Source organism: Alexandromys fortis, unplaced genomic scaffold, assembly GCF_014885135.2.
Source record: "Alexandromys fortis isolate MF-2015 unplaced genomic scaffold, M_Fortis_MF-2015_v1.1 scaffold_76, whole genome shotgun sequence".
Taxonomy (NCBI): domain Eukaryota; kingdom Metazoa; phylum Chordata; class Mammalia; order Rodentia; family Cricetidae; genus Alexandromys; species Alexandromys fortis.
Window position 1 is genome coordinate 6532196 of NW_026067997.1, and position 27742 is coordinate 6559937.

Genomic DNA, 27742 nt, shown 5'->3' on the forward strand with positions numbered 1-27742 from the left:
TAATTGTTTCTGTGGGTTCCCTCGTGATGATCTTGACATGCTCCCCTCCCCCCACACAACTGGTACAATCCTTCCTCCCTCTCTTCAACAGGATTCCCAGAGCTCTGCCCAGTGCTTGGCTGTGGATCTGTGCATTTGTTTCTATAAGTTACTAAATGAAGGCTCTCTGATAACAATTAGTGTAGTCTCCAATCTGATTACAGGAGGTGGTAAATTCAGGCACCCTCTCCACTATTGCTAGAAGTCTTAGCTGGGGGTCATTTTTGTGGATTACTAGCACCAGGTTTCTCCCTAACCCTCGAAATGCCCACCCCCAATTATCATTCTCCCCCTCTGTCCTGCCCCCAACCTGCCCAACTTGATCCCTCATTTTCCCACCCCCCCACACCCAGTTTACTTAGGAAATCTCTTCTATTTCCCTTTCCCAGGAAAATCCATACATCCCTGTTAGGGACCTCCTTGTTTTGTAGATTCTCTGAGGCTGTGGATTTTAGCCTGGTTAGCCTTTGCTTTGCATCTAATAGTTACTTATGAGTGAGTACACACCATGTTTGTCTTTCTGAGTCTGGATTACCTCACCCAGGATATTTTTTTCTAGTTCCATTTGCCTGCAAATTTCATGATGTCATTATTTTTTTTTTTACAATGTTTTAAATGAGTAATACTACATTGTGTAAATGTACCACATTTTCTTTATCCATTCTTTGGTTAAGGGGCATCTAGGTTGTTCCCAAGTTTTGGCTATTATGAATAATGCTGCTATGAACATAGTTGAACATGTGTCCTTATGGTATAATTGAACATCCTTTGAGTATAGTCAAGATTGGTATAGCTGGATCTTGAGATAAATTTATTCCCAATTTTCTGAGAAACTTCCATATTGATTTCCAAAGTGGCTGTGCAAGTTTGCACTCCTGCCAGCAATTGGAGGAGTGTTTCCTTGTTCTACATTCTCTTCAAGATAAGCTGTGTCAGTGTGTTTGATCTTACTGGCTTGTCTTCTTTGTGGTTATTCTAGCATTATACTAAAAGTAGGACTCAGTTAAACCTAAGTGTGTGTGTGTGTGCGATATATATCTATATCTATATATCTATATCTATCTATCTATCTATCTATATATATATATATATCTATCTATCTATCTATCTCTCTATATATATATATATATATATATATACATATATATATAGAGAGAGAGAGAGAGAGAGAGAGAGAGAGAAGAGAAGAGAGCGCGGCATTTGTCCCCAGCCTGATGTTTTGTGGTCCTAGTTAATAGGGAAGCCCTGCTACTAGACAGGTCAAGATCAATGTGTTGTGTGTCAGAGGCTGTTAGTTTGTTCCTGGCCACACAGAAACTTTATTAATTATAGCACTGCCTGGCCAATCACTTAAGCATATTACTAGCTGGCTTTTATATCTTAAATGAACCCATTTCCATTATTTTATATTTTACCATGAGACTTGTCGTTTACCGGTAAGGTTCCCGGGCATCTGTCTCCTTAGGCGGCTACATGGCATCTCTATGACTCTGCCTTCTTTTCTTCTCTATCTCTGCTTGGAATTCCCACCTTGTTTTATTCTGCGCTGTCATAGGCCCAAAGCATATTCTTTATTAACCAATGGTAATAAAACATATTCACAGCATACAGAGGGGAATCCTACATCAGTCTTACTTGGACACAATGTTTTCACAGTAGACTTTAAATTTTTCTCCTCAGATCATAACATCAATGAAAGTTCCGAACATAGTTTGTAGAAATGTAAAATTCAGTGGATTCTGTGCCCCTTTGATTCAGGGAACATGAAAAATTCCCAGTTAGGTGGCTGTTCCATGAACCTGAAATGCATCTTTCTCACTGCCTTCAGTGAGGGCATGAGAGAAGTGCTCTAACCCGGAAGTCTTCGTGGTTACAACAGCGTTCCTTAGGTATTCTGCTTGGTGTGCTAATGCATTTCATTGAGCGTACTCTTCTCAGCTGCCAAACTTATTCAAGGACTGTCCTTGTTTCCCAGTCCAGGAAAATAAGCTGATCAGCTGTCATATCTCCCCTCAAAGAAAAAAAAAAAGACAACAAACTGCCTAGATTGCAGAGCAAAGGGAAAGTTAACCAATACGTTACCTTCCTTTCTGCGTGTACTGAGGCCATAGTACTGTGGACTGTTTCTCAGCACTACCTGTGGAAATCTCATCACGTACTGTTTTAATCTTGAATTAAAGAAGGGCACAGTTAGCAATGTCTTCTGTTATCTGCCTCCGGGTGTATCACTAAGGCTGAGTCTTGTTCTCCCTCCCTCTTACTGCAAGCATTTGGTAGTCCGGTTTAGGTGGTGTGTTCTGCAAGTAGCTACTTTTCTTTATTGTGGGAATTACTCTTAGAGCTCTGTCATGCTTTTGCACAGACAGAATGCAAGCACGTCTGTGATTTCTGACAGTAGCGGGGATCTATGTGGAGTAGGGAGCTTTTCAAAACGTTTTGCAGCCAATATGTTTACTCTACTCCGCCAGCCATGCAGGGTGATAGGGTATATCACCAGTTCTCGAAATGGGCTGCAACAGGAGGTCAGAATGGAGCATAGATTTTCTAACACAGCATGTTAGATGAAATGATTCTGTGTACTTTGAAGTGGAAAATTCAATCAGAATTTTCCACACTTTTTAGTTAAAGCAACACTGTTGCTTATTGACGAAAGGTGGGCTCAGGAAAATGCAGCATCAGACACATGGGATCTAACATATAGTTCCTGGGCATAGTAAACTATAATCTTTTTGCTTTGTAATTTAATGAAAGCCACGAAAGATTTAAAAGTAAAGTCTGCTTAAAATATATGTCTATAGAGTGCTTGGGGCAGATGCAGGTATGTGCAGCATGTGTTTGGATGGTATTGGAGCCCTTTAAGAAGTTTGCTTTTCATTAAGAGGTGGTCTTCATGCTTGAGAAATGGCAATTTCAAGTGCCTAGATAATCCATTTGGGTTTAAATAGAGCTATTTGGAAAGCACCTGAGAGTCCTATCAATAATACAAGAATGGAATAGATTCTCTAAGCTTGCATTGAAGTAGGCTTAGAGTGTATTTAAATTCGTTACTAGTTTTTAATCTGTCTTTCGGTGTGCTGAACATAAACATCAGCATAATAACTCATTATGGCTGAATCCTTGGCATTCTGCAAAGGCAAAACCCTGAGGTTGCCGTGTCAGATGTGTGCATACATATTTCAGATCGAACGGTAACAATGGGAGAGGGCTTGCTCTGGGCCACATCCATCGCTAGACGTTTTATGTGTATTCTTTTATTGAATCCTCCTAACAACAGAGAACTGTAATTGCCACTGATAAAAGAGAGTCACAGACAGGGCACACAAGTTGCCCAAAGTCATGGGCAAAATGAGGCTGGCGCTCACCTTGCCGTGAAGACTCTGGAGTCTTCTGATCCACTGAACTTTGCTGTCTTTTGGAGACTCTACCCACCCACCCCACCCCCGTCAGCTCATTCATCCTGATGATCCCAAGGATGCATGGGTCGTCATATGGGACTCAATATCTAAAATATGTATATGTATTTCTCAATGGCATGCGAGTCTTTAACAGTCCAGTTTAGCCACTCTTTTGGAATTTTGACTGATAACACAGTTTAATGTGAGTGATTCTGCTTGCTTTTTCTTTTGTTTAAACCTAGTATGAAAATGATAGGGACTTTTTTCTTAAAAAGGGGGGGGGGTACGAATTCATCTACTTGTCTAAATAATGAGATGCTTTGAGTGACCTTGTAGGTTCCCCAGCCTCAGTAGGCTCAGATTTGTCTTGCTTCCAAATTTGTTGTCTCCCTCCCCTGCCCAACGGTTTGCTTACATTTTTCGACATTATCATTTGGTTTAGTCATTGTGTTCTCGGCTATGTACTATGGGAAAGAATCCGGACTCAGTAGTGTTATTCCTCGGAAACTAGACCCACACCTGGGCACGCCCGCGCGCACAGGTGACGGTAATCCAGGAGGGGTCTGGGAGCTGTAGTTTCCAAGGAATAACAAGTAGTCCATTTCATACTTGCAAGGCAATCCAGAGAATTCGGCCCAAGGACACACACCTTTGCTCCAGTGCAGTGTACACATCAAGCCAGTGCTGTCTAGTTTGTTTGTTAAGTTTGCGAAAGAACCTTCTAGGTGTGGTTCCATGGAAACCAGAGTGGACGCCCCCCTTCACCAGTGTTGCGGGTGGCTATGTTCATGTGGAGCGAGTGTAGAGAGCTACCGCTTGGCAATCTCTTTTTAGTTTGGATAACAACAATAAATTACATTAGGAACATCTTCTTCAAGCTCAAATTCAAATGTCCACCCCAGTCGGGGTCCTTGTGATCACGGAAGTCACAAGGGACCATTTGACTTCGAAGGGAGGATTGTGTCTTTCAGCAAAAAGACCAGAAGTCAGTCTTTGGGAAGAAGCAATTAAAACCCCACAGCCTTTTATCGCTTTTGATGCTTAGAAAAAGCAGAAACCTCTCTGCATGGAAATATTTTCTGCTAATTAACTGTCACAAATGCGATGCCATTAAGCTCCGAGTCTCTTTGGTTAACTTCAAAGTCATTAGTGCACACTGTGAAGCTCCCCCAAATTTATTTTAGGAAAAGGGAATCAAATTGACAGATCTGTAATCAATGTCTCCAAGGCTTGTTTCTGATGGAACATAGGTCAGCTTACAGGCTCCTTGGTCCTAGTATCTGGACCAGAGACTAGGCCTTCACTCAGGGCATCTGGGCCATCTTGGCATGTGCCGTGTGTTAGGTACACAGTTCGAGCTGACTGGTAGAAGTCAGTGGAAGGACTTTGGGAAGATGTCTAACCCGACATGTCCTTATCTGCAAGGAATAGAAAATGGGTATCTCACACATGAAAATGGGTATGACAGAATTGTCCACAGTGAGTGTGCAGCATTAGAACAGCATCGTCAAGGACAGAGGCTGCTTTTGTCCACTCTCCACTGTCCTTAATGCAATGCTTTGGGCATTGGCGGACTATCACATAGTTTTCGAGATTCAGCCTCCCTATTTGGAAAATACTGGTAATCTTTCCATGCTTCAGGATTGTGGTAAGGCTTCCTAGAAGCCAGTGAGAACACACATGGCACAGCCTAGCCCTGCAGTAGTGGCCGTGGTAGCACCATTTTTGCTAGTGGTACTGAAGTAAAGGTGTGATCTAGGAGACAGGGCACCCATCTTCTTCCCAGGTCCCAATTCCAGCATGCTTCTATCTGTACACTGGAGAAAATACTAAAAATAAAAGTAAGGAAAGGAAAAAATATTCAAGTTCAGTATACTGGAGAGATGACTCGGCAGTTAAGGATATATGTTACTTTCCCATAGGGCCCGAGTTCACTTCCCAGCATCCACATGAGGGGAGGCGGTGGGGGGCTGGGCAGGGGAGGCTTACCACTGCCTGAAATCCAAGGGGATCTGTTACTTCTGGGTTCTGAGTGTACATGCACTCGTGTGTACATAACCACACACACACATACACACACACGTATGACACACACAGACACCACATACTCATCACACACACACACACACACAATAAATCTTTAAAAAATATTTTTGAAAATGTCAGATTCTTTACTCTGTCACAAATAGGATCTATTATTTCCTAAGTGAAATACATCCAAATCAATTGTTTATGTTACTGAGCCATCTCCCTTTACAAATAAATTTCAGTCCTCTTAGAGGCTTACGTTCACATTATCGATTATTTGAATATGTGAGCCATTAATCTCCATGGTCTGCATTCATTTTGCATGTATATTTTGTGTTGTCTTTTGCATTTAAATAGAGAGGAATAGCCTGAAGAAAGTAGACTTGTGGGTATTAGCTTCATAGAGTTTTTCAAGCGCTCCCTTGAGCTCATCTACCAATAAATTTCCTCACTAAAACAGCCCTTCAGAACAGTGACTGCTGGATAAACCACGAGGTAGCCTTAGTAAATAAAAATGATTCATCTCACCAGAGGGTTTAAACCCTCTGTCCCTGGTCAGACAGCCTTCTCCTGCCCTGCTTCCGGATTCTATAAAAAGCCTTTTCTTTTTGTATTAAGGTTGTCAGTAATTTTAATGGAACCTTAGAATTACTATCTGATTTTTGAAAATCAGTTCATAAAAGGATATTGATTCTTTATATTAGGGGCAGTGGAAGTGTTGTTTATAGAGAACTCTGTTGGCAAACTGGTCTTCCCGGATGGGGCGTGGAATCCAGTGGTCAGTAAAACCCATCTGATGTCCGGCTTGAGAGATAGCTGTTTAAAACGTGAGCGCAGTGATTAGTAATCCACGCTGGGTGGGGCAGCGATTTGGGGGTGCATAAATGAGAGAACGGGAGGCGGGAGTGAGGCTCTGCCTGGCGGGGTTCTTCCTAATTGCTTCGTTTTCATTCCCTGGCATTGATACTCACTTCTTTCCCAGGGCATTTTCCTGGGTAATGAGAAGACTTTGAAATCAAATCGGGCTTTCGAACACTGAGGATGCTTGCCCCAGTGCTGATGAAGAATCCTATAGACTAAGAACGATTCTAAAAGGTGTCTCATATCCACTATATTAACTCTCTTCTTAGAAGCTTATGAACATTGTAGCTTTTATAGATTTCAGGGAATTGGACCCAACAGTAAGCAATAAAAGTCGATGGTAACTTTCTTCCCATATAGGGGTTTGCAGATCAATATTTTGAATTTACTGTAATTTGCTGGTAATGAGTGGGAGAAGGGAAGGCATTGTGGGGCCTTGTGGGGCACAGCTGTGCAGTGTGGCCTTTTTATCTCAGCTCACTGAGGGTCAGAGGCTTGCCCCAGTAGCAAGAAACACAGTTAAGAGGCAGGGTTGGTACGCTTATTTATCAGAAAGGCTTCCTAAGTTTATTCTAAGGGCAGAAAGAGAAGTCAAATCTTGCTCACAGTGACCTTGCTTTTATCCAGATGCTGAAGAAACTTCCAATTTGCATTTTCTTAAGAGCAATTACATTCAACATCTTGAATTGGTGTTTGATGTCCAAACAGAGGATGGCCCTCTTAATGGAATAACTAACTGGGTGTGTCTTTGCTAGAGTCTTCACTGAACTGAGGCCAGGTTCAAGTCTCAGGACCAGCAGGATGAAGGCATCCGGACTGTTACTCATGACCTTGACCCATGTTATATAGGCCTGCCTACCTGCCTGCCTCCCTCAGAGTCTGAGCATATATTTAAGGTGGAAAGTGCTGGCATCTAGGGTGTTGAGAACTGTCAGCACAGAGCAGCCTGAGCACACTGTTGTGGCTCTGGATGTGTCCTGGGGGATGGGGTGGGCGAGCCTAGTTTTGTAGCTCAGGAGACTGAGTTGTGAAGGAGGCAGGGGAGGTTCTGCAGGGTGCTTTGTAGCATTGCCTTGTGTTGGAATAAAGCTGTGGCTGTAAGTTTGTCTTTTTGTGTATGATGGATTTGTGTTTGTTTTGCATCTGTGATGTGTGCATGTCTTTCTCTCCTTTCTTCCCTCCCCCCTGTGTTTGTGTGTGTGTAAACCAGAGACAGCCTCAGATGATGTTCCTTAGATAACCATCCACTTTTTAAAGAAAGGACCACTCGGGCTAACTTAAGAAGGGACCTCCTTGGTTTTTGTTTGGTTTGTTTGTTTAACTTGAGTTCTGGTGCTTGAACTCAGATCCTTGAGATGGTTTCAATGGACCATCTCCCCAACACAATAAATATATCTTTAAGCATTAACCCCAATGGATCTAATCTTTTTTTCTGTTGTAGCTTCTTTTGTTTCAGAAAGCTTGATTTTCCAGTATGACCCACAATAGTTTCTGTAACTCTTGAAATTGACACAAAAATTCTCCCTAGAAAGAGTTCTTTTGTTTTTTTTTGTGAAATTGAACACATCATGTCCAATATGTCTGTGGGCCAGAAGCTGTTAACCTTGAGGTCGCTCGTGCACATGGCATGACACATAGTAGACAGACACTCAGTGAAGTGCAGCTGTCAATCACATATGTGTTTGTTATTGCTCAGCAGAGCTCTACAGAGAAGCGCACAAACTTAGCCTCCAGTGGATGTCTCTTTGGCAATACTGAGAACACACGTGCCTGATTTCCAAGATTGATGTTCTGACATCAAGGGCATAATGCGTTAGGAAGTCTCCCAAACCACAGTAATTGATTGGCAAGGAAGCTTGTTTTTCTTGCTCATTTACTTAGAGTTAGCTGATTATTTGGAGTGTTATGCCTTTTCTACTGGAGGAAAAAGTCTGTGTTAAAAAGTAACATGCTCACAGGACTGTGCTTCAAATAAAATCAGAGTCTGTAAAAGCAATTGAAGTGTGAAATCTGCTTAGAAGAAGCTGGCCAAGTCAGGTGTGCCTCTCATTTCTGAGAGATGTTGGCAGGGTACTAGCCACTCTGAAGTTCCTTTGAAGACAACATGAGGGGAGGCTGGGACAAATACACCCAGCTATGCCCTGATAAGGAAGGCACTTTCTGTTCCCTGGATGGGGCAGGTTCGGATTTAAGGATGCGCTAAGACATTTGCCACTGTTCCTTCATTGGTGAAACAGGAATAATGGTGAAGATGAAATAAGCCAGTGTTTGCCAACATGCAGGAAGTCAGAGTCCTCCATGATATTTGTGATGTAGGTGAGTTCACTGTAGACTCCCACCGTCGACGTGAAAAGTGCAGAGTAGAAAAGGAGATTGTCACGATGCTAACTTCCACACAAGCCTGGGAGACTGGCTTTGCCCGTTTCTTTGCAGCCCTGTCCCTGCTCCTGTACTCTGGAACCCTGTTGGTAACTTACACATTCAACTGTTCCCTAGTCAATTTCAGATTTTCAGTTTTTGTCTTCTGAAAGCCCTCTGTGCTTTTACATCCCGAAGCCCCCTTTCCTAGTCTATGGGTAGCACTCTCTTCTTGTCCATCATGGCCCTTCTGACTTTCCCAGAAGCCAAGCATGTCTTCTCATACCCTTGCCCAGTCCTGTCTTTAGCCTGCCCAATACTGCCTGCCTTTCTCTACCTCACCCTTGGTCCTGGTGCTCAGCCACGCTCTCAGGATATTAAAACGGGTCTCTAAGACATCCCTACTCATTTGCCATCTGTCACCTGGCCATGTTCTCCTGTTGACGTGCTCCATGGAGTCCCCCTTGCACAGGATAAATGCAGGCTCTTTGAATAGAGTCCATAATGTGGCCATAACCCCACCTTTGCACTCTGTCCTGTTGAGTTTTCTTTTTTCTATCCTTCCCAGCCATTCTAAGGGTTCACCCCTACCCATCCTGCCCTCCACCTTCCATCCCTGCCGTACTTCCTCAGCTCGCCCTGAGGCTGCCTAGCTAACCTTTTCCTTACAGTAGAAGGAGCATGCAAAGGACACCAGCAGAGTATTGTGTCACTTAGAAATTTCTGAATCATAAAAACAAAACACAACTGGTTTAAACCACAACAGACTTCTTTGGTTCACGCATCCTGAAAGTCCAGAAATATGCAAGGCTGGATCCATTGTTTCGCAAGGGTCACCCGGTGCCTGACTGCTCCCAATCTTCCCCATCCACCTTTGATGCCCATCTTTAGCTCCCTGCCTCTCCTGCTAACTCTCTTGGATGAGGCACACTCTCCAGCCACTGTTACCATCCACCACCATGAAGCCAAGAGATGCTCTTTCCTGGGCTCCCCAAGCAAACATCATTTTACATCCGCTATGTCCAGGTTGGACCACATGCTGTCTCTCAACTCGTTTCTTTGGTCAGGGAAAATGAGCTATTGCTCACTTTAGTCAGTGCAGTGATTCTCAGCCTTCCTAGTGCTGAGGCTCTGTGAACAGTTCCTCCTGGTGTGATGGCCCCCACAGTAACATTATTTACATTACTATTTCATAACTGTAACACTATTATTAATTGTAATACACATATCTGGGTTTTCTGATGGTCTTAGGCAGCCCCTGTGAAAGGGTTGTTTTGCCCCCCAGGTTGAGAGTTGCCTAGAAGGTATGGATCGTGTTGGTTCCAACAGAAGTTGCCATTTTGTATAACAGGGCATGGCATGTCACGTGGGTGAGGGGCAGTGCTGACCCTCAGGAAACTCAGCATCCCCATCCTTTGCTGTTGAAGACATTGAAGAGCCCTCCTGTATCATAGGCCTTTCACACTGCATTTTACACTGAGTGGAGTCCTTTATTCCCAGAGATGGCATGGTCTCTGCCATGTCAACCTTTACTAAAAAGTGTGTGATTGAATAAAGGATACCCATTTCGCTTGCTTTAATCCCCAAATGCGCCCTTGCCTTCACCCTTGACAAAAGATTTTTGCCTTCACGGACACTGAATTTATAGAGCCACAAGTGAATAACTTCACATTTACTCTGAAAATGTGTCCGTTTCCCTTGTGCTCGGGCAAAGCTGATGTCCACTTTGTCCCCCACATCATCCTCACCATCGTTTGATGACCCCCCTTCTCTTCAGCCTCTCACACCACCTCTCTAGCACACTGGCTGTGGTTTGGGATAAGGTTTCTTGGTGTGTTCCCCAAAGGTTTATTTCTTGTAAGCTTGGTTTTTGGCATGTCAGCATAAAGAGGAGACCTTTAAAAGTTAGAACCTCTTGAGAAGTAATTAGTTATTTCTGTCAGGGATGCTGCACTCACAGGATAGGATGTGTTCAGGGGGTGTGGCCATATACAGGATGTCATCTGCAAGAGGTAGAACTGTACCTCTGATGGGACCTTGGGTCCTACAAGAGTGGATGATTATAAAGAGAGTTATCCTAGCCTCAGAGTCCCTCTGACTTTCTCTCTCACCACGTACTCTGTTCTGCGCATGTTCTAAGCACTGCTACCATCCACCATGAGGCCAAGACATGTTCTGACTTGGATCCCCAGCCTCCTGAATTGTGAACTGCACAAACCTCTTGTGTTTAAGAACTATTCCACTGTAGGTATTTTGTTGTAGCAATAGGAAGTGTTCTGACATCCTCTTATTTTCACAATGGATATATGTAGGAAAATGGATGACGTGTGTGTGTGTGTGTGTGTGTGTGTGTGTGTGTGTGTGTGTGTGGTATATGTGGAGGAATATGTACAGGCCTGTGCATGTGAGTTGAGGCCAGAAGAGGAGTGTGGTGGCCTGCTCTGTCACCACCCGTACCTCTTGAAACAGGGTCTCTTATTGAGCCTGGTGCTGGATTGGCAGCCGGTGAGCCCTAACAATTGTACTGTTTCCATCCCCAACAGTGTGGGGGTTACGGGTGTATTGTGAATAACTGACTTTTTAGGTGAATCCTGGGGATCTGAGCTCAGGGTCCTGTGCTCATGTAGCAAGTGTTGATACAAAAATGAGCCAGCTCCCAGCCCTCAGTTTAGTTTTTCATGCTGTTATTTGATGGGCTTATTCCTCTGGTCAATTACTAGTGTCCCGTGGACCTTTGCCATGGCAGTGCTCAGTATCCTGTCCAGACAGCCAGCTGCTTTTATGATTGTAGATAGAAAAAGGGAACTAGCAAGAAGCAAGGGGATGCTTTGGGATCCTATACTTGCCTCCCTGCCCCTTGGATTACACAGGTGTGGTCTAGGTAATGGTGTGTACACATTTAAACTTTTCTACAGAGATCTACTCTTTCTATTTTTACTTTCTTCATCCAGAAAGCTGTATGCTTCCGGGACAGTTTCCCGAAGCTTTCAAGGGTTGGGAATCAATGTTGCCTTCTTCTCCGGTTCAGAAGGAAGGAGTACGATGTGCTTTATTTCTGTGACATAAGCCTTTCTGTCTGTCCTCTGCCTTCAGGCCTGACACTTGGTAACAGAGTCAAGAAAGTGAGCCAAGTCTGCCTTTAGGAGAGCTGCCCTCTGGGTGACCCCACCCCTGGCTGCTGTTCTGCCCAGGTTTGACAGCGAGCATTCGGCTGTGCATTCGGCTGTAGAATGCTGCCACCATGCCTGTCAGACTGGTGGACAGGTCTTTCACCTGTAGCACTTCCCGCTCACACAGGAAGTAACATCACAGCTCAGCGCTCACTACGGAAATGACAGCCTAGTTAATGTTTCCTAAAAGGAAAAAAAAAATTCTTCAAGCATAAGGTTTATGCAAACTGGTAGACTTTAAAGTGATTTTAAATAACTAACCTCTAATAAACAGTTGCTACAGTCCCCCCCCCCCCTCTCTGGCTCTCTAAGGGTGGTGCTAAGGCATTTTTAATGTCACTTCCCGTGTGACATTAATGTATAGTCAGGTTTCAAAATCTCCGCTTCAGCCAAGCCGACCAGTGCTCAGAACTTGTGTTTGAGCAGAATGATTCATCGCTGTTATTTTCTCTCCCCTGTTAGAGTTTGCACACCCAGGTGAGACTGTGCAGTCTTGCACCTGCCGAAGCCTCTTTGTTCATTGCCCGTCTGGGTCTGTGTCCCTGAGTAGCTTTTAAGTAGGCTGCATTTCGTTTTGTCCCCTACATCGTATGTTCCCATCTGTGGCCTGAAATGTCACTACTGTGTGCATCCTGGTTTTTTGAACTCTCCTTAAATGAATAGGGAGATAGCGGCTAGCAGGTGTCAAGATGAAGATGCTGGTGACTAAAGGAAGACACAGCCTCCTCCTTTCTGGAAGGTTCTGGGAGATAGTTTGTTCTGACCTAATTTCTGACGCTGCCCAGTCATCTTGTTACCACAGAGCATGGTGGTTTGGGCCCACAAAAATATCTTTCCATGTCAGCCCCCTTATGTTTCTGTTGCTTTGAAGAGCCCCAGCTCGTGCTAGTCTGGTGCCTCTCTCTTGCTTCTCCATGGGTCCCTCTCCTGCCCATCTCATCTCCTTCCAACTCTCCTCTCTTCCCTGCCCCCACGCTTATTACTTCTCCATCCCATCATAGCTGCTGAGGACTCCAGCGTTTGTCTCTAGTCTCAGCCCCTTTCTTGAACCCAGATTCAGCCATCTATCCACCTGTGCAGACACTTCAGTATGATAGCCCCATAGGGACAATTTTGGTGTCACACATTCGTGCTGAGCTTTTCTTCCATCAAATTCCCTGTACCTAGGGCCCCTGATTTTGACTCCTGTGTGTTTTCTTTTATGCCTTCACTTCCAGCTCTTTAGTTCAGTGTAGATACTTTCTTCATATAGAAGTACCTAATCTTCATTGCTGGTCTACACAGTCTTTTCCCACTTAGACCATTTCTATAGTTTTCTGAATCATTGCATTAAATAAAGCCTTTAGACAAACTTGAATATTTTAATTACTTGTTCATATCTTTCCTCTATCACTGCCAATATCCCCCCCATTTAATTTACTTTAATTGGAGGGAAATAGTTTTAGATTTCTTGAACATCAGAGAATTCCAGTATATCCTCTTCCCAGGTTCCCCAAATGTCAACATAGCATATTCTATATCAAGGTTATAACCTTGATACAATGTCATAACGAGGAAAGTCACACTGGTGCTTTGTTAACAACTCAACTACAGACATAGGGTTGTTGGTTTTGGAAGACAGGGTCACACTATGTAGCCCTGGCTGGCCTGGAACGCAGAGATTCACCTGCCTCTGTCTCCCAAGTGCTGGGGTTAAATGCTTGGTAACCTAGTCCTGCGTTCTCCTCTACTGTGTTTTATTGCTGGGCCGTGAGCTAATATGCTTTTCTTGATCTATTATCCAAGCCAGAATTCTACACTGAATTTAGCATCCTACCTTGTCAGTGTACTCTGATCTCTCATGGTTTCTTTTCTGCTCCCATACATTTTTGTGAGCTTTGTTTTACAAGCACTGGGTTCTCTCTCTCTCTCTCTCTCTCTCTCTCTCTCTCTCTCTCTCTCTCTTTCTCTCTCTCTCTCGATGATGCTTTTTCCTAATGACAGTGGAGTTAGAGAATTTTAGGAAGACAACCAAAGTGAGAAGTGACCTCATCCTCCATCAGAGGGTTCTTGATGTCATCATGACTTGCCCCCATGATGTTGAATGATCATTTGGTCAAAGAGGTGTCTGTGGGGTGCCCCTGGGAGGGAGTCACTAGACACTGAGTGCAGCCCTCCTCAAGGGAAGGCAAATTAAGGACTAGCACTTGGTGGAGGGGGAAATATACAACACTGTTTGGATCTCTGTGTATCTCCATTCACTCATAGACTCAGTTTCCTGATTTCTTAAGAGAATAGTTCAGAAATTTCTAAATATATGTGGGGTGTGCAGTGGTATTGCTTTGTGTATATATAGCTACCTAATACCTAAACACTATAAGCGTTTTTTTAAAATTACACCTGTGAGAACTTCTTAGACATATACAGCATTGCAATTTACTGTCTTCATGAATAAAGCAAGGCATCTTCTTCCCCATTGGAGGCTGCAGTAGACTGACAGAGGCACACACTCACTCACTGGAGGCTGCGGTTGACTGACAGAGGCTTACTCTCACTGTGATTGACAGGCAGAGGCTCACTCATTGGACTTCTCTTGTCATCCTGAATTCTGCGCAGGTTCTCTTCTTAAATTCGAGGAAACTTTTGATATCCTCAGTTTGTCTGTCAGTCTATCTGCCCCCTCCCCTTTTTGAAACAGGGGACTTGCTGTAGCCCAGCGTGGATCAAGACATCCTCCTGCCTCAGCCTTCTTAGTGCTAGGGTTAATGTATATGCATACTGTACATGTCCACTCTCAATCTTACTGAGAGATCCCAAGAAAAGACAAGTCTCTGAAAAGATTATTTATGCTTCATACTGATTTTCAACATAACTATTTAATATTTTTATAAATGGAGCAAAGAAGAAAATAATAAGTGGCATTCTAAAATATATTAAACCACTGAGAACAAATATGGTGGCTCATGGCCTATAATGCTAGCACTTGAGAGACTGAGACAGGAGGCTTGCCAACCTGGGCTACAACCCAAGATCCTATCTTAAAACAAACCAAATAAACAAGCAAACAAACAAACAAAAAGCCTAAAACAGCCACTGAAAATCAGTATCCATGAAAATAATTTTTTAAAACCTTAATGTTCTTAAACATGTTCTCAATCTAGTAATAATTAATAAACATATTTAGTTGAGATAGCTGCTTCTTGTCACGTCATTTCCTTTGTATCCCACATCCCTCCCACTTCTAGTTCTTGGTTAATACGGCTTTTAACGCATATGCCCTTATACCAAATTCTCTCTTTGGTTTATGGCCTGGGCCAATACCACACCGCTTATCTAGTTATCTAAGTGTGCGTTAGTGACCTTATCCTGACTTTAAGGAAATCAAATGAAGACACCTACATGGAGTACCATGGGGGCTTAGACAGTAAAATGCCTCGATGCTGTTCATTTATGTCTGACCTGTGCTGATTTATTAGCATGCGGGCTCCATACATTAGGGTGGTAGCTGCTGCCTGCTCGGCCTCAATTGCTGACCGCCCTGGTATTTGCAGACTGTTGTTCACAGGTCTTGGCCATGGCACATTCATTTCTCCAGCTTTATTACCATCACATCTGATTCCAATTTGCTACCAAATTGAATTTCCCATCCTGAGCCTGACATTCAAGCCGGCAGGTGGATTAGCTCCTTCAACTTGGTGAGCATGGTGCCTTCAGGTCAGAGGACAGTGGCCTATTAAATGGCCTCTGTTCCTCATGCCGGAAGCTCAGGCTCCATCCTGTGGTGCAGGGGAGCGGCTTGAGTAACCTTTCTCCTTATTTAGAACTTGTAATTCCAGGCTTTTGGAAAGGCTTCTGATTAAAAACAGAGCTGATCCTTATCCCCTTATCTTGCTATTTCAGCAGCGTTTTCCGAGAGCAAAGTAGTCAGTTTATGGTCAGGTCATTTCAGGGACTATGATTGAACCGTAGTCACCTGCTTGGACCTTTCCTTCTGTCTTCCGGGTCTTCTATTTGCATATACAGTTGCTATAGCATCTGATTTATTACTTGCTTGCTCTTACTAATAACGCCTCTGGTATCATCTATGCTGCCATCCGATCAAGCTTCTGCCACAGCAATGTTAACTTTCTGGGCTCTAGGCCTTTGGCTGTACAAGGAGTCAGTTGTTTCCTAAAAGACACCATCTGATGAATTATGACTTCTAGAGAGTTCTGTAAGAGAAAAAATGAAGAGCCCAAATACAAAACTAATTCTAGTGTTTTCTTAATCAACAATTCCTATACAGAAAGTTTCTCATTGGGTTTTTGAGTACATTCCAGCCCCTGAGGAGACTGTCCTGGGTACAGACTGGCTTCTTGTCGTTGGTTAATGAAGGAGCATTTCCGTTTCAGAATCAGGAAGCCAGCCTAGCAAACACTATAATTTCTTGGGGGATAATCAAGGAGTTAAGGGAAAAAATGTAAAAATAAACAGGAAAAAAATGTTCACTGTGGGGGGGGGGATGCTTTGTTTTTGAAATCACCGATTGTTCCCCCAACACTGACCAGAGATAGGTTATGGTAACTCCATATAGAGGCATCTTCATGTCTAAAGCCCATGTAACATACCATCCCTTGCCTCTCCTGGGGTGCTCTCCAGGCCGTTTTCTATAAGCTGTGCTGTTTAGAAGTGATGGAGGCCATTGTCCTTGACACATTCAGGAGCCAATAAAAATAGGTGGGTGTGGCCGTAGAAGAAACACCATTCCAAAGAGAATGTTGGAGCCTCTGGAAGATGCCAAATAAATGAGAATTCTGAGGATGAGTGACCAAATTTAGACTCTTCTAGATTTGTAGTGTCCCACATTAGGGGTTTATTTTGGCTGCTGACTCATGACTTCCTATTCTCTAATTGTTGCCATCCAGTAATCCTCCTCCAGGAGTGGGTCTCTACACCTTCTGTAGCGGGTGGAAGTATTCTGAGTCAGGATTTTGCATGTGGTTTGTTTGCCTGGTTCTTGCCTGGTTGCGGTGTTTTTTCTCCCCCTTGCTTCTCTGTGATTCTGTAGATAATGATCTTAATTTGAGATAAGTGTGAGAGCAGGCTTTGGAAATATCAACACTCCAATAATTGTGGCTGTCTGGCTACCTGTTAGAGGTTCATTAACCTACTTTTCAATACCTAAGTAATAAATGCCATTTGTTTTGAGAAGTAATTCCAGAAGAAAACCCTTTGCAGGCTCTCTTTAAAATAACAGAGTATAGTATTTTATATGCATAGCATTTTGCCTGAATTTGTTTCCTTGGAGGGTAAGTTGGCCTGATTAAATTATCTGATTTAATTGCCCTTTTCATTTCACCTTTCACTTAGTTATAACCCTCTGAAATTTCTCCTGCCTCTGTATATTTCTAGTCTGCATAGGTCCCCTGATTCTTCCCACTTTTCTCAGTCCTAGGACAGTGCTACTTAGCCCAGTATTTGACTCAAGTTGCTTTTTGAAGGTCGAATGGTTTTATGCTTCAAAGTCAGATAAACCTGTTTGTAGTATAAGCTGCCCCTTCAGGCTTCTTTTCTTGTGTAACAAGAGCAGTCTTGGGAGGGATCCAGCAGAAAATTATGTCATCAAAGTCTTTGGTGTCTCAACAAGGTCAACTCAAGTCTGATAAAGAATGTGCAAACGTGTTACTTGGTGTTCTGATGACTTCAGCTGATGTGGCATCTCCCATGTGTGTTTTCTCTTTTCTTTTGCAGAAGGAGCTGAGCCTCCCCCGACGAGGAAGCCTGTAAGTAGACGGACTCTCTTTCCTTACTCTCTTTTGTCTAGTTTGTGATGTGATTATTATCTGTCGGCCTTTGATGACGATTAAAAAATGAGTGATAGCTATCGGATCAGCAAAACAAAACAACATGAATTTATTGGTAAACGTCAAAGAGTAATGATTTCATTATAATCTGTTGGATCTGTTTGTGGGCATTGTAAACTCAAATGCTTACTAAATCCTAGGCGGATGGATCTTAAGTTTTAAAAATACCATTATATAGCCAAGCAAATCCTGTGATTTAATTTGCAGATAAGACAAGGTAACCTTAATCAGGAGTTAATGATTGTCCATGGATTCTGAAAATCTATAATTGTTCTTTATATTATGGATTTTTTTTTTTTTGCGCTTGAATGGATGAGGTCTTTGAGCCAGTTACACTTCGTAATGTTAGAACCAGGTGTCACTGAAAGGGTGCATATAACACTCTTGTGTTCAAATACTAGATTTGCAGATCTTGATTTGATTCTTGGTAATGTGTCTCCACCTTTCATGTTTAAGGCCAATTATTTACTTGCACAAAAAAACAGTTGTATTCATCTGTTATTTCCAGAGTATAATTGTCCTTTCATATTTTATTCATTACCTGTAGAATACCCAGCTTTCTTACATAAAGACTGAATTTCAACTCTTTGGATTCTCTATCTGGTTTGTGTCGAAGAAGTCTGTGGTGTAGTTACTTTTAAAAATTTTTAGTTTTTTGCCATGTGGTGGTGGTACTCACCTTTGACCCCAGCACCAAGGGAGGCAGAAACAGGCGGATCTCTGTGAGTTCAAATCCAGCTCGGTCTGCAGACCGAGTTCTAGAAAGGCTCCAGAGCTACAGAAAAACCCTATCTCAAAAACAAAAAATAATTTTAAAGTTATTTAGGAATATGAGATACAAAGAATATTTAAGACAAAATTAGCTAATACCACTGTGGAGTAATAAAAAACTATGTGGTGACTGTGGTCATCTTTTGAGTGAAATTTTATAAAATGTCAGACATTGTGTCTAGGAACCTAAAGAGCGTCGTCTGCAAACATTTTATTTCCTTTTTGTTTTATTATTATTATTATTTTTGAGACAGGGTTTCTCAGGCTGTCCTAGAATGTCCTAGAATGCTTTGTAGACCATTTTATTTCTTCTCCTTTTTTTTTTTTTTTTTTGAAATACATTTAGGCCGCCAGATGGGCAACAAATGATTTTTCCTGCAAAATTTCCTCAACTGTCTCCACCCTCTAGCCTTGCTTCCTGGCTGGAAGTTAATGGCCTGGTCCTTCATTAGGAAGTATCCTTGTGTTAAATGCTTTCCTTTTCCATCAGGGATAGGAGCCTGTTCCCAACTTACACTTTTGATATTTCTCATCATAATGAGAAATCAGAGGTGAGAGAAGTAGAAAGCCTACATGGGATCTCTTTGTAGGCAATCAATCTTACTCTCTCTTTTCTTTTTATTTATTTCTTAAACACCCTGGGTTTTTCCTCCTATGCTTTATTTGAAAAGTCAGATTTGGTTTGTGCCTTTATAGTCATCCTTAGATGTGTTAGCATGCGTCCAGTCGCTATCAAAAGCTCATATAAATTAAGAAATGAAATCCATTTTATCTATATAAGAGCCATACGTTGCTTTTACAGCGAAGTCTCAATTCCATTCATGTTCGTTAGCTCATGGCCGTGAACGATGTGAAAACACATGCTAGAGAAATTAAATATATATTTCTTCACTTGAGAAGAATGGAATGATTAATAATAAAAAAAGGATAATGAAATAAGTGCATTTGGAGCCTGTGCGTTTAAAGTCCCTTCTCTAATAAAAATCAATTGATTTATTGGGTGGTAGACTGAAACATGTCAGACAGGTCAGCACAAAGCTACCTACATCAGTGAATTTTGTGGAAATTGGTGTTTCCACAGAAGTCAAGCTACCTGAAGACACAATTTTATATCTGTCGTGGTTATCCTCAAAGAATGAACAACGCCTGACATGGCTGCTCCGAACCCCATGGCCCTCGGTGTCCTCAGCGGATGCTTCACAGAGGGCCAGTAACTAAATCTGCTCTGCGTGCATGGTCCTTCCTGACACTGAGAAAAAGAAGTGCTTTCACAAACAGGGCCAGGCGCATTCTAATTCAAAGCCAAGGAAGGCCAACAGCATAGCTTTTAGGTGCTGATTTTAGCAGAGTCCTAGAGCATAATTTTCCTGCTGGCACTTCCTTACCTTGTTACTGCAAGAATGCCTCCTAGGGATGCTCTCAGTTCCTTTGCTCCTCTGCAGAAGACTGGATTCCCACCCCCACCCCCCCTTCAGGTTAGCAGTGAACAAACTGCGCAGGCCTCAGCCTAGGCCTTACTGTCCTTGCTCCCAAAACCACAGGCTGTGCCCTTGGAAGAGGCCTCTTTAGTTTGATGTATCTGCTGCCTCTAACTTGTGTATCTTGAAGATTTTTTAAAATTGCATTTCTATCACTTTGAAACTTAATTGAATTTGTTAGCTTTCTTTATGATTTTTGAGTACTGTTTTGAATAAGCTAAAAATAACATTTGTCTATGCAGTCCTAAAAATATGCATATGCTATGTTTACAATAAAATTATCATAAATAAAAGACAGGAAAAAAGCTTTCTTGTAGGGATAAGTCCCACCCCTTAGGGGGCGTGTTCGCCTTAGGCTAAAGTTTGCCTATAAATTTGGTGAGTGTGCTCCCAGGGCTCGCTTGCTTCTGCTTTCCTGGTCTCCACAGGAACGGTGGTTCTGTAAGTCTATTCCTCCATTAAAGCTGTCTATATTTTGACAATCTGTCTGCATTCGCTTATGCCGTTACATTTTGGCGTCCAACATCGGGCTATTTTGCCCCCGACTCAAGCGCATAGCCTGCTAGTTAACACAGCATGCTCCCGGGTGTCATTTTCTTAGTTTGTGACTCGGGCCCCACGTTGGGTTCCACTCTGTTGAAATAAGAGCGGCAGGGCTGCGTCCCCGGCACCTGGCCGCCCGCATGGCTAGCTTATGCCCCGAAATAATTACACGGAAACTGTATTCTATTAAACACTGCCTGGCCCGGCTAGTTCCGGCTTCTTATTGGCTAGCTCTTACATATTGTTCTAACCCATTTCTAATATTTTGTGTAGCCCACGAGCTGGCTTACCAGGGAGGATCTTAACCTGCATCTGTCTGGAGTGGGAGAATCATGGCGACTCCTTGACTAAGCTTCTTTCTCCCAGAATTCTGTTCTGTTTACTCCACCCACCTAAGGGTTGGCCTATCAAGGGGCCTAGGCAGTTTCTTTATTAATAAGAAATCACTCACACATCACTTTCTCATGATTGAGAGATTGTAAAAGCAATTGGTATTTCCTAGAAAATATAATTCAGATCTAACTCTAATTTTTTGCCTGCAGTCATTTCCATGGGAGCTAACATGTGGGGCCTTATATAAAGGTTAAAAGGTGGCAGAGATGATGAAGGCCTTTATTCTATAGTGCAAAGAACAAGAGGCAAGGAAGGTGGCAGGGGCTGCCTTCCAGGAAGATGTTACTAGATAAAAAGTGACCTCAGCTAGGTTTCCCAGAGGCTTTCCAACTCTACACTTCTCTAAGGCCTGGGACTTGTCTCTGCTCCAGATTGCCATGTTAGGTGGATTTCAGCCTCTCTGTTCCATTCCCTGATTCTCGGAGCAATTTTTTCCTTCCACTTCCAAGGCCCACTCTGGCCCAGGTCACTGGCTCAGTCCTACTCTTGTGGAATTTGTTGCCTCAGGCCTGCTCTGTCCCAGGTAGCTGGCTCAGTCCTGCTACTGTAGAGTTTGCTGCCTCAGGCCTGTTTTTTGCCTAGATCGCTGGCTCCGTCCTGTGACTCTTATAAGGGAGCTTTATGTATTACTATTGTGCTGTGGTGGTTAAGTATGTAAGTGCTTATAATACTTCTTCTATGACAACATTCTTGATTGGGTGAAAGTACAATTCAAGCTTTTAACCAAGCCTTTGCCTAGGGTTAAAAATAACTTACATAGATATTATTGAAATATTCTTCAAGTATGAGGGTATATTATAACAATATATTGTTTTTCTTGGTGGTTTTTTTTTTTTATCTCTTTGTGAAGATTGTCCCACATGGCTCATGTTTTTATGATATTTTAAGTTACCTGTGTTGGACCCTACTGGCTAATGCCAGAACATACACTGAACAGTGTGGATATGTTTGGGGGCTGTTAAAATCGCTTCTGATATGCTTCCTGAAGGTAGGAAAGGAGGGAAATGAGATCAATGCATTTCTGGTGATGAATTATAACTTTGAGCTTCAGAACTTTACTCGGGCTGTTCTCCTGCCCAGCAAATGCCTGACCCAAGAATATCTCCAGTGTTGCTGTTTGTAAGGCAGACACAAGCCGACCTCCCGTAGTCAGGCAGCCTGCCCCCGGCACCACACCTGTCTGCTAGGACAGAGATCCTGAGGCTGAGTGCAGCTGTATGTCCTTGGTGTCATAAATTCAGCCTGGGACACACGGCCTCTCTTGACATGATTTTCATTTGGTTGATCACCACTCTCTGTGTTAGGACTGTCAGTCTCCTCTTGAGGCCTTGCCTGACATTTTAAAATAGAACACTGTTGCAGAGGAGTCTGTCTGTCTGTCTGTCTGTCTTTCTTTCTCTCTCTCTCTCTCTCTCTCTCTCTCTCTCTCTCTCTCTCTCTTTCTTTCTTTCTTTCTTTCAAGCAAAGAAAGGGGAAAAGTGACAAAGGCAAAGATGTGAGGGCCAGATAGTTAGGAACAAAAGTCAGGCATCCCTGGCAGTTGCTACTTCTTTTTTTAAGGCTCCCTTTGTGTTTTGTTAATTGCCTAAATAAAGCTCCCTAGGATAGAGGCTTTTTTCCCCTCTCTCTCTTATGGAGTTCCCTAGAGTGTCTCTGTAGTGTTTATGCCCTGGAGAGAGGAGTAGGAAGTTGGCTGAATCCAGCTCTTCCCACCTCCTCCCACCTCCTCCCCTCCAGCTTCTTTTAATGGGTTTTCAGATTTCTCCACAAAGCAAAAGAAATTGTACTACTGTTCTCAGCCATAGATTCTGTCTGTTTTTTTTGTTTTGGTTTGGTTTGTTTTTCTCAATAGGGTTTTACTGTAGCTTTGGACCCTGTCCTGGAACTAGCTCTTGTAGACCAGGCTGACCTCAAACTCAGAGATCCACCTGCCTCTGCCTCCTGGGTGTTGGGATTAAAGGTGTGCACCACAGCCTGGCTCTGCCTACTATTTAACATGGCCTTCTCTTCCTTGTTTAACTGTGAGCTTTACCGTGCATGTTCTTGCATGGAGCCTTAGCCTTGTAGGCCTGGGGATGTATGAAAGCATAGCAGGTACCTCTTTATTTTTGTAGAAGCAATGAATGATACTCGGATGGTTTCTCAGCTTCATATATTTGGTCACAAAAGCGTTAGAGATGAGTTTTTGGGTACCCAGCGCAGGAACCTGAAGTAGAAGCAGCTCCTAATGTTTGTAGTGACTCTAGAAGGGATGTGTACACGCTGAGGACTGGCATCTGAGAGTCAGTTGCAGTGCCTTCTTCCATTTTAACCGCTTGATCTAGTAACAGCACTGACATCTTCATCAACTCCCATTTCTTCTCCATTTCCTTTCACTGTTCTGAAAGTAGCTTCAGCGCACCAACGCTGGCTGTGGTTGACATACGTACTCTAGGAGTCTAAATAGTCTGTGATAGGCCTGTCAGAAGCCCAGCTCCTTAGCCATATGTAAAGCAGTGCCCATCTCTATCCCCCTACTCTGGTGCCACATTCCCTAGAACCAGAACTCCATTCACGTGAACCCAGAAGCTGTTTTCCCTTTGGTTCTCTACTTACACGCACCTGCCTTTGGGTACAGCAGAAATCTCTTTAATGGGCGCCTTCTGGTGAGCTGGCCGTGGGACTGAGGTTTTAGGTTAAGAACTTGAAATCTGGCTGCCTCAGCATGCTAGGTTTGGCCACCCAGCCCCATATGCCGACTGAAGAGGCAAGTAACCGTAAGAAGCAGGAAAGATTTGTTCAATGTAGCCATTTTGGAAATAGAAATGTAAAAGGGACCCATTCACCCCCAAGTCACTCCTAGGAGTCAGTTTCATTGTTCTTGTAAATCTCTATGAGAGTGCTACATATCATGGCATCCGGCATCCCTGATACTTGTAGTAAGACCCTAGTCACCTAGAGATACCCAGAGTTGGCCAAAGGGAGCATCTTTCTCTTGAGAGCCCAGAAGTCCTTCCTGTTGGTGAACCTCTAAGAGGCGTTGCTACAGCCATCGGATTGTTTCAGCCTTCAATTCAGTCATCATAGACGAATATGTTAATACATAATATGGCACACAAGAACACACTGATTTAAGATATACCCTGAGATAATCATCATACATCTACAAAGGACTCAACAGCTAGAATTCACCCTAGGGAGCCCCAAGAAAACATAAACTTAGTATTTCCATGTCTGTATAACTTACAGTATAAATCTCCTAGACACACTCATTTTTCTGTGTATCTCAATATTTCCAGCACACAGATTATACAGTTCAAGCTTTCTGATCACACCAGCAGATCCCTGAATAATTCAGAAGACCTTCCACTTTGCTCAGCAGACCTCCCAAAGATAAGGGACCCAACTTGCTGTCAGATAACTAGCCAACTCAGGTTTTTGAAAATGAGCCCCACCGAGCAGCTCCAAAGAACCTCTAGACTGACTAAGAAAGGGAAGGGCAAGAACGGAAGTTCATAGGCTGGGGAGAACAGATGAGGGTATACCTAACACAGCCCATTTGGCTTGCTCATAGTCTCTCTCCTGCCTCTGCAAGGAGACCTCATAACATCCATCTCTTGAGGGCAACGGTCTTCCTCCCACAAGATAAGCGTGTATTCACCAGTGTGTGACCTCACTAATTGTTCCCCTGTGCCAACACCAAAGTAAAGGAGACAGACACAGAATGAAGCACAACGGCCGTGCATTCCCACACACTTAGTGACCCTGTCACTTGCCTGTTAGCAAAAGTGGTCAGAGACCAGTCCACCAGAGGACTGAGATGTTGAAAAATGGTTGCTAAATCAATAAATGAATAAATGCACAAGCGATAACACGCTCCTTTTCTTTCTGGCTGTTTTCCTTACACTGGCAGAGCCAAGGGTATCCAGGGATGCTGTGGGAAATGAGCATTGTGCAGAGGGAGAGGTTGCTGTCAGAGAGTGCTTAGGACCCTCAGAGCAGAGAGTAGTGCTGGTCCCTGGAAGCCCGGGTGAAGCTGAAATGCTGGACATGAGACCAGAGTGTGCCTTACAGGCGTTGCATTTGAGTTGCCTGCACTGGATCAGGGAATTCTGAGCTTGAGATTCCTCATCCTGAGACAAGCAAGGTAGTAACCTTCTAAGTCATTGAACAGGCTTGGGTGGATGCAGTTGGTATGTATAATTCTGTGTGCTTTTTAAAAAGACTTCAAATGTAATGCCTTGCCTGGTTGTTTCGAAAAAGTAGTTTGGGTAAAATGAGGTTATTTCCAGAATGCAAAGAGAGGGAATCACCTTGGTTTTGCAATAGATTTGAGAAAGATTTGTGAGGTTTTCAGCACGATAAAGGCAACATTTCTGGAAAGAGAAGAAAGCAGCCTAATTCAAGCAAAATAAAGGACATATAAACCATATTTGGCTATGTGTTGAAACAAATTTATTTTCTCCGTAGCGCTCTCTAACCCTCCCACCCCCACAAATATTGAAGAACTCAGAGTATCTACTGTCAGAGCCAAATGGAAGTCCAGTGTCGCGTTGAATGTTAGAAATCCAAAAACAAAACAAAGAAAAAAAATTGAGAGTTGCGTCTGAATTAGCATTTAAAGTGGCATGTGTGTATAAAAAGAGAGCGGGGGAGGGCGGGGAGGTGATATATCATAGAGTAAAGCGAGGAATCCGGGCTGTGGAGAAAGTCAGTTGCATTTATGTATTCATGGAGCAGCCAGTGTGGCATTTGGCATGCATTTGCAGCCTTCCTTCCTCTCAGGCCTGAGTTGGTCCGCAGTGGGGAGAGAGGAGGCTGGGAGAACAAAACAATGCGGGGAGGGGGTGAGGGAGACTGCTTCCCTTCGGAAATTAAAGGAAGACCGTCCTTCCTCTCCAGGGGAGAAGGTTGGGTTATCTTGAGCATGTTTAGGACCACCAAAATCCATGTGTTCTTCTAAACATGGAGATTTGGGATCAATGCTTAAAGGATATTCAGAACACCATTTTAAGCTGAGAATTGCCAAGTTTTTTGTTTGCTTGTTTTTTAAAGGCAAGCTTTGGGGTTTAGGCTGGTAAAGCTAGTCCTCCGATTTTGGGGTTTTCATCTGCATGAAGGGGGGTTCGAAATGTCATACTTACTAGAATAACTTTAGCAAATTTGAGTTCAACAGCATCTGGGAAGTGTTTTCCATAGGCGATTCCTTTTTAGCTCATAGAGTGGCCGTGGGGGCTGGGAGCAGGAAATATGACATGCCCATGTCATTTATTTGTAGCCTGTTGGCAGCAGAAGTAATCTTTTTTCTTTTAAAATGTTTTTAAAAGATTTACTTATTTTTTATGTGTGTGAATGTTTTGCCTGCATGCATATGTGTACACCATGTACAGGTCTTGTGCCCATGGAAGTCAGAAGAGGGCACAGGAGTCCCTGGGACAGGAGTTACGGATGGTTGTGAACTTCGGTGTGGGTGTTGGGAACTGAGCCCAGGTCCTCTCTAAGAGCAATAGTGCTCCTAACCAACTCTCCAGCCCTGAAAAAGTACTTCAAATGGTTTTCAGTAGCATTTTCTAGGCTATTTTGTTACATTTTCTGGGGAGCGTTGAAGGGGGCAGATGACCTTATGGCTTTGGGTAGGATTTACACTGTATACTGAGCACTGCCGTGGTCAAACCCGATAACCACAGGTTTCTGCCTATACAGTGGAGACAGTCACTATAGCACCGTGATGTAAGAGTACCAGTTCCCCGTGCTTAGTAGCCTCTTTCCCAGAATAATCCATTCTCCCTCAGCATTGTGGAAGAACATTTTTTGGAACTGTGGTTTGGGACAGGTAAGCGTTGAGAACTATGGGAAAAATATAGTCATAGGATTTCAAGGCTGGGAGAATCCTTAAGAGAAACTTTACTTAAACTTGATAAATTAGATCACTGAGTAACTAGCAACTAAGAGGGGATGGGACCTGAGGGGCTCAGCTAGTACATTATTTGTGAAACATGAGTAGAATTTGGGGTTCCCAACAGCGGGGACTGAGGTGTGATCTTTTCATCTTGATACCAGTGTGTTTGAGTGTTAGCGAGTCCGTGGGTATTTCTTCTGGAGACATAAAGCTTATCATCGGCCTTCGCAGTGTGGACCAGACAATGAGCAGGCTTTATAGAGTCTGCCTTCCTTCACCGTGTTCAGTGAAGCTGCTTTTAACATTCTCCAAGTCCGCCGGGTTCTAACAGCTTTTCACTTACTATTCTGCTGATGGAAAACAAACTAGTCAAACCCCTAGCACCGCCAGGAACAAAGTGTACCCCAAAAGGATAAAGAGACCAGTGACAGCTGTCCAAGTCAGGGTGCTGTAGTGCCCAGCTGTGGTTACCCAACTAGACATGTGAGCCATCGTCTGAATTCAGTATTGTTCTCTCTTTACCCCATTGTTTAGAAGCAAATCAGGCCTTCTGACAGGAAGACAGGAAGATGTGGGGCTTCGCTTGTGTCTCTGAGTGCCTCTTTAGGAGGTGCCAAGTCCTCCTTACTCTTTAAAGTGGTAATGGTCAGACATAAGGATCTGAGAAAAATCAAAGGTGCTTTGGGGGTTTCTTTTTCTCCTCTTCTGAAAAGGGAACCTCACCCTCTGAGATTTGGCTGGGACATTTTTTCCCCCAAGACTATACCTGGTTTGTCTTTAACCGATTGTTATGAAAAGGCACCTCTTCCGCGTAAAACTGAGGACATCCCTGTACTAACATGTTGGAATGTGAGTCATGCCCATGAGTCTTTTACTTACCCTACCCACCTCCGCAAGGGCCATCTGAGGCCTGCTTCCTCTCACATAGTACCCAGACAACATTTCCTCTCTGAGGAAATTGTACACAGGTAGTCCTCTTGACATGAGTAAAAGGGAACTAATGGTT

General features: G+C 43.3%; 1 protein-coding gene across 11 annotated transcripts in view; it reads left to right on the plus strand.

Moving 5' to 3' along the window:
- Mast4 (microtubule associated serine/threonine kinase family member 4) overlaps positions 1-27742 on the plus strand; it is a 905780-nt gene that overhangs the window by 618679 nt on the left and 259359 nt on the right. For all 11 annotated transcript variants that reach the window (XM_050160400.1, XM_050160395.1, XM_050160398.1 and 8 more), the window contains one exon: positions 17561-17592. In XM_050160400.1, coding sequence (XP_050016357.1) covers positions 17561-17592 — 32 coding nt within the window. The remainder of the gene's footprint in view (positions 1-17560; positions 17593-27742) is intronic.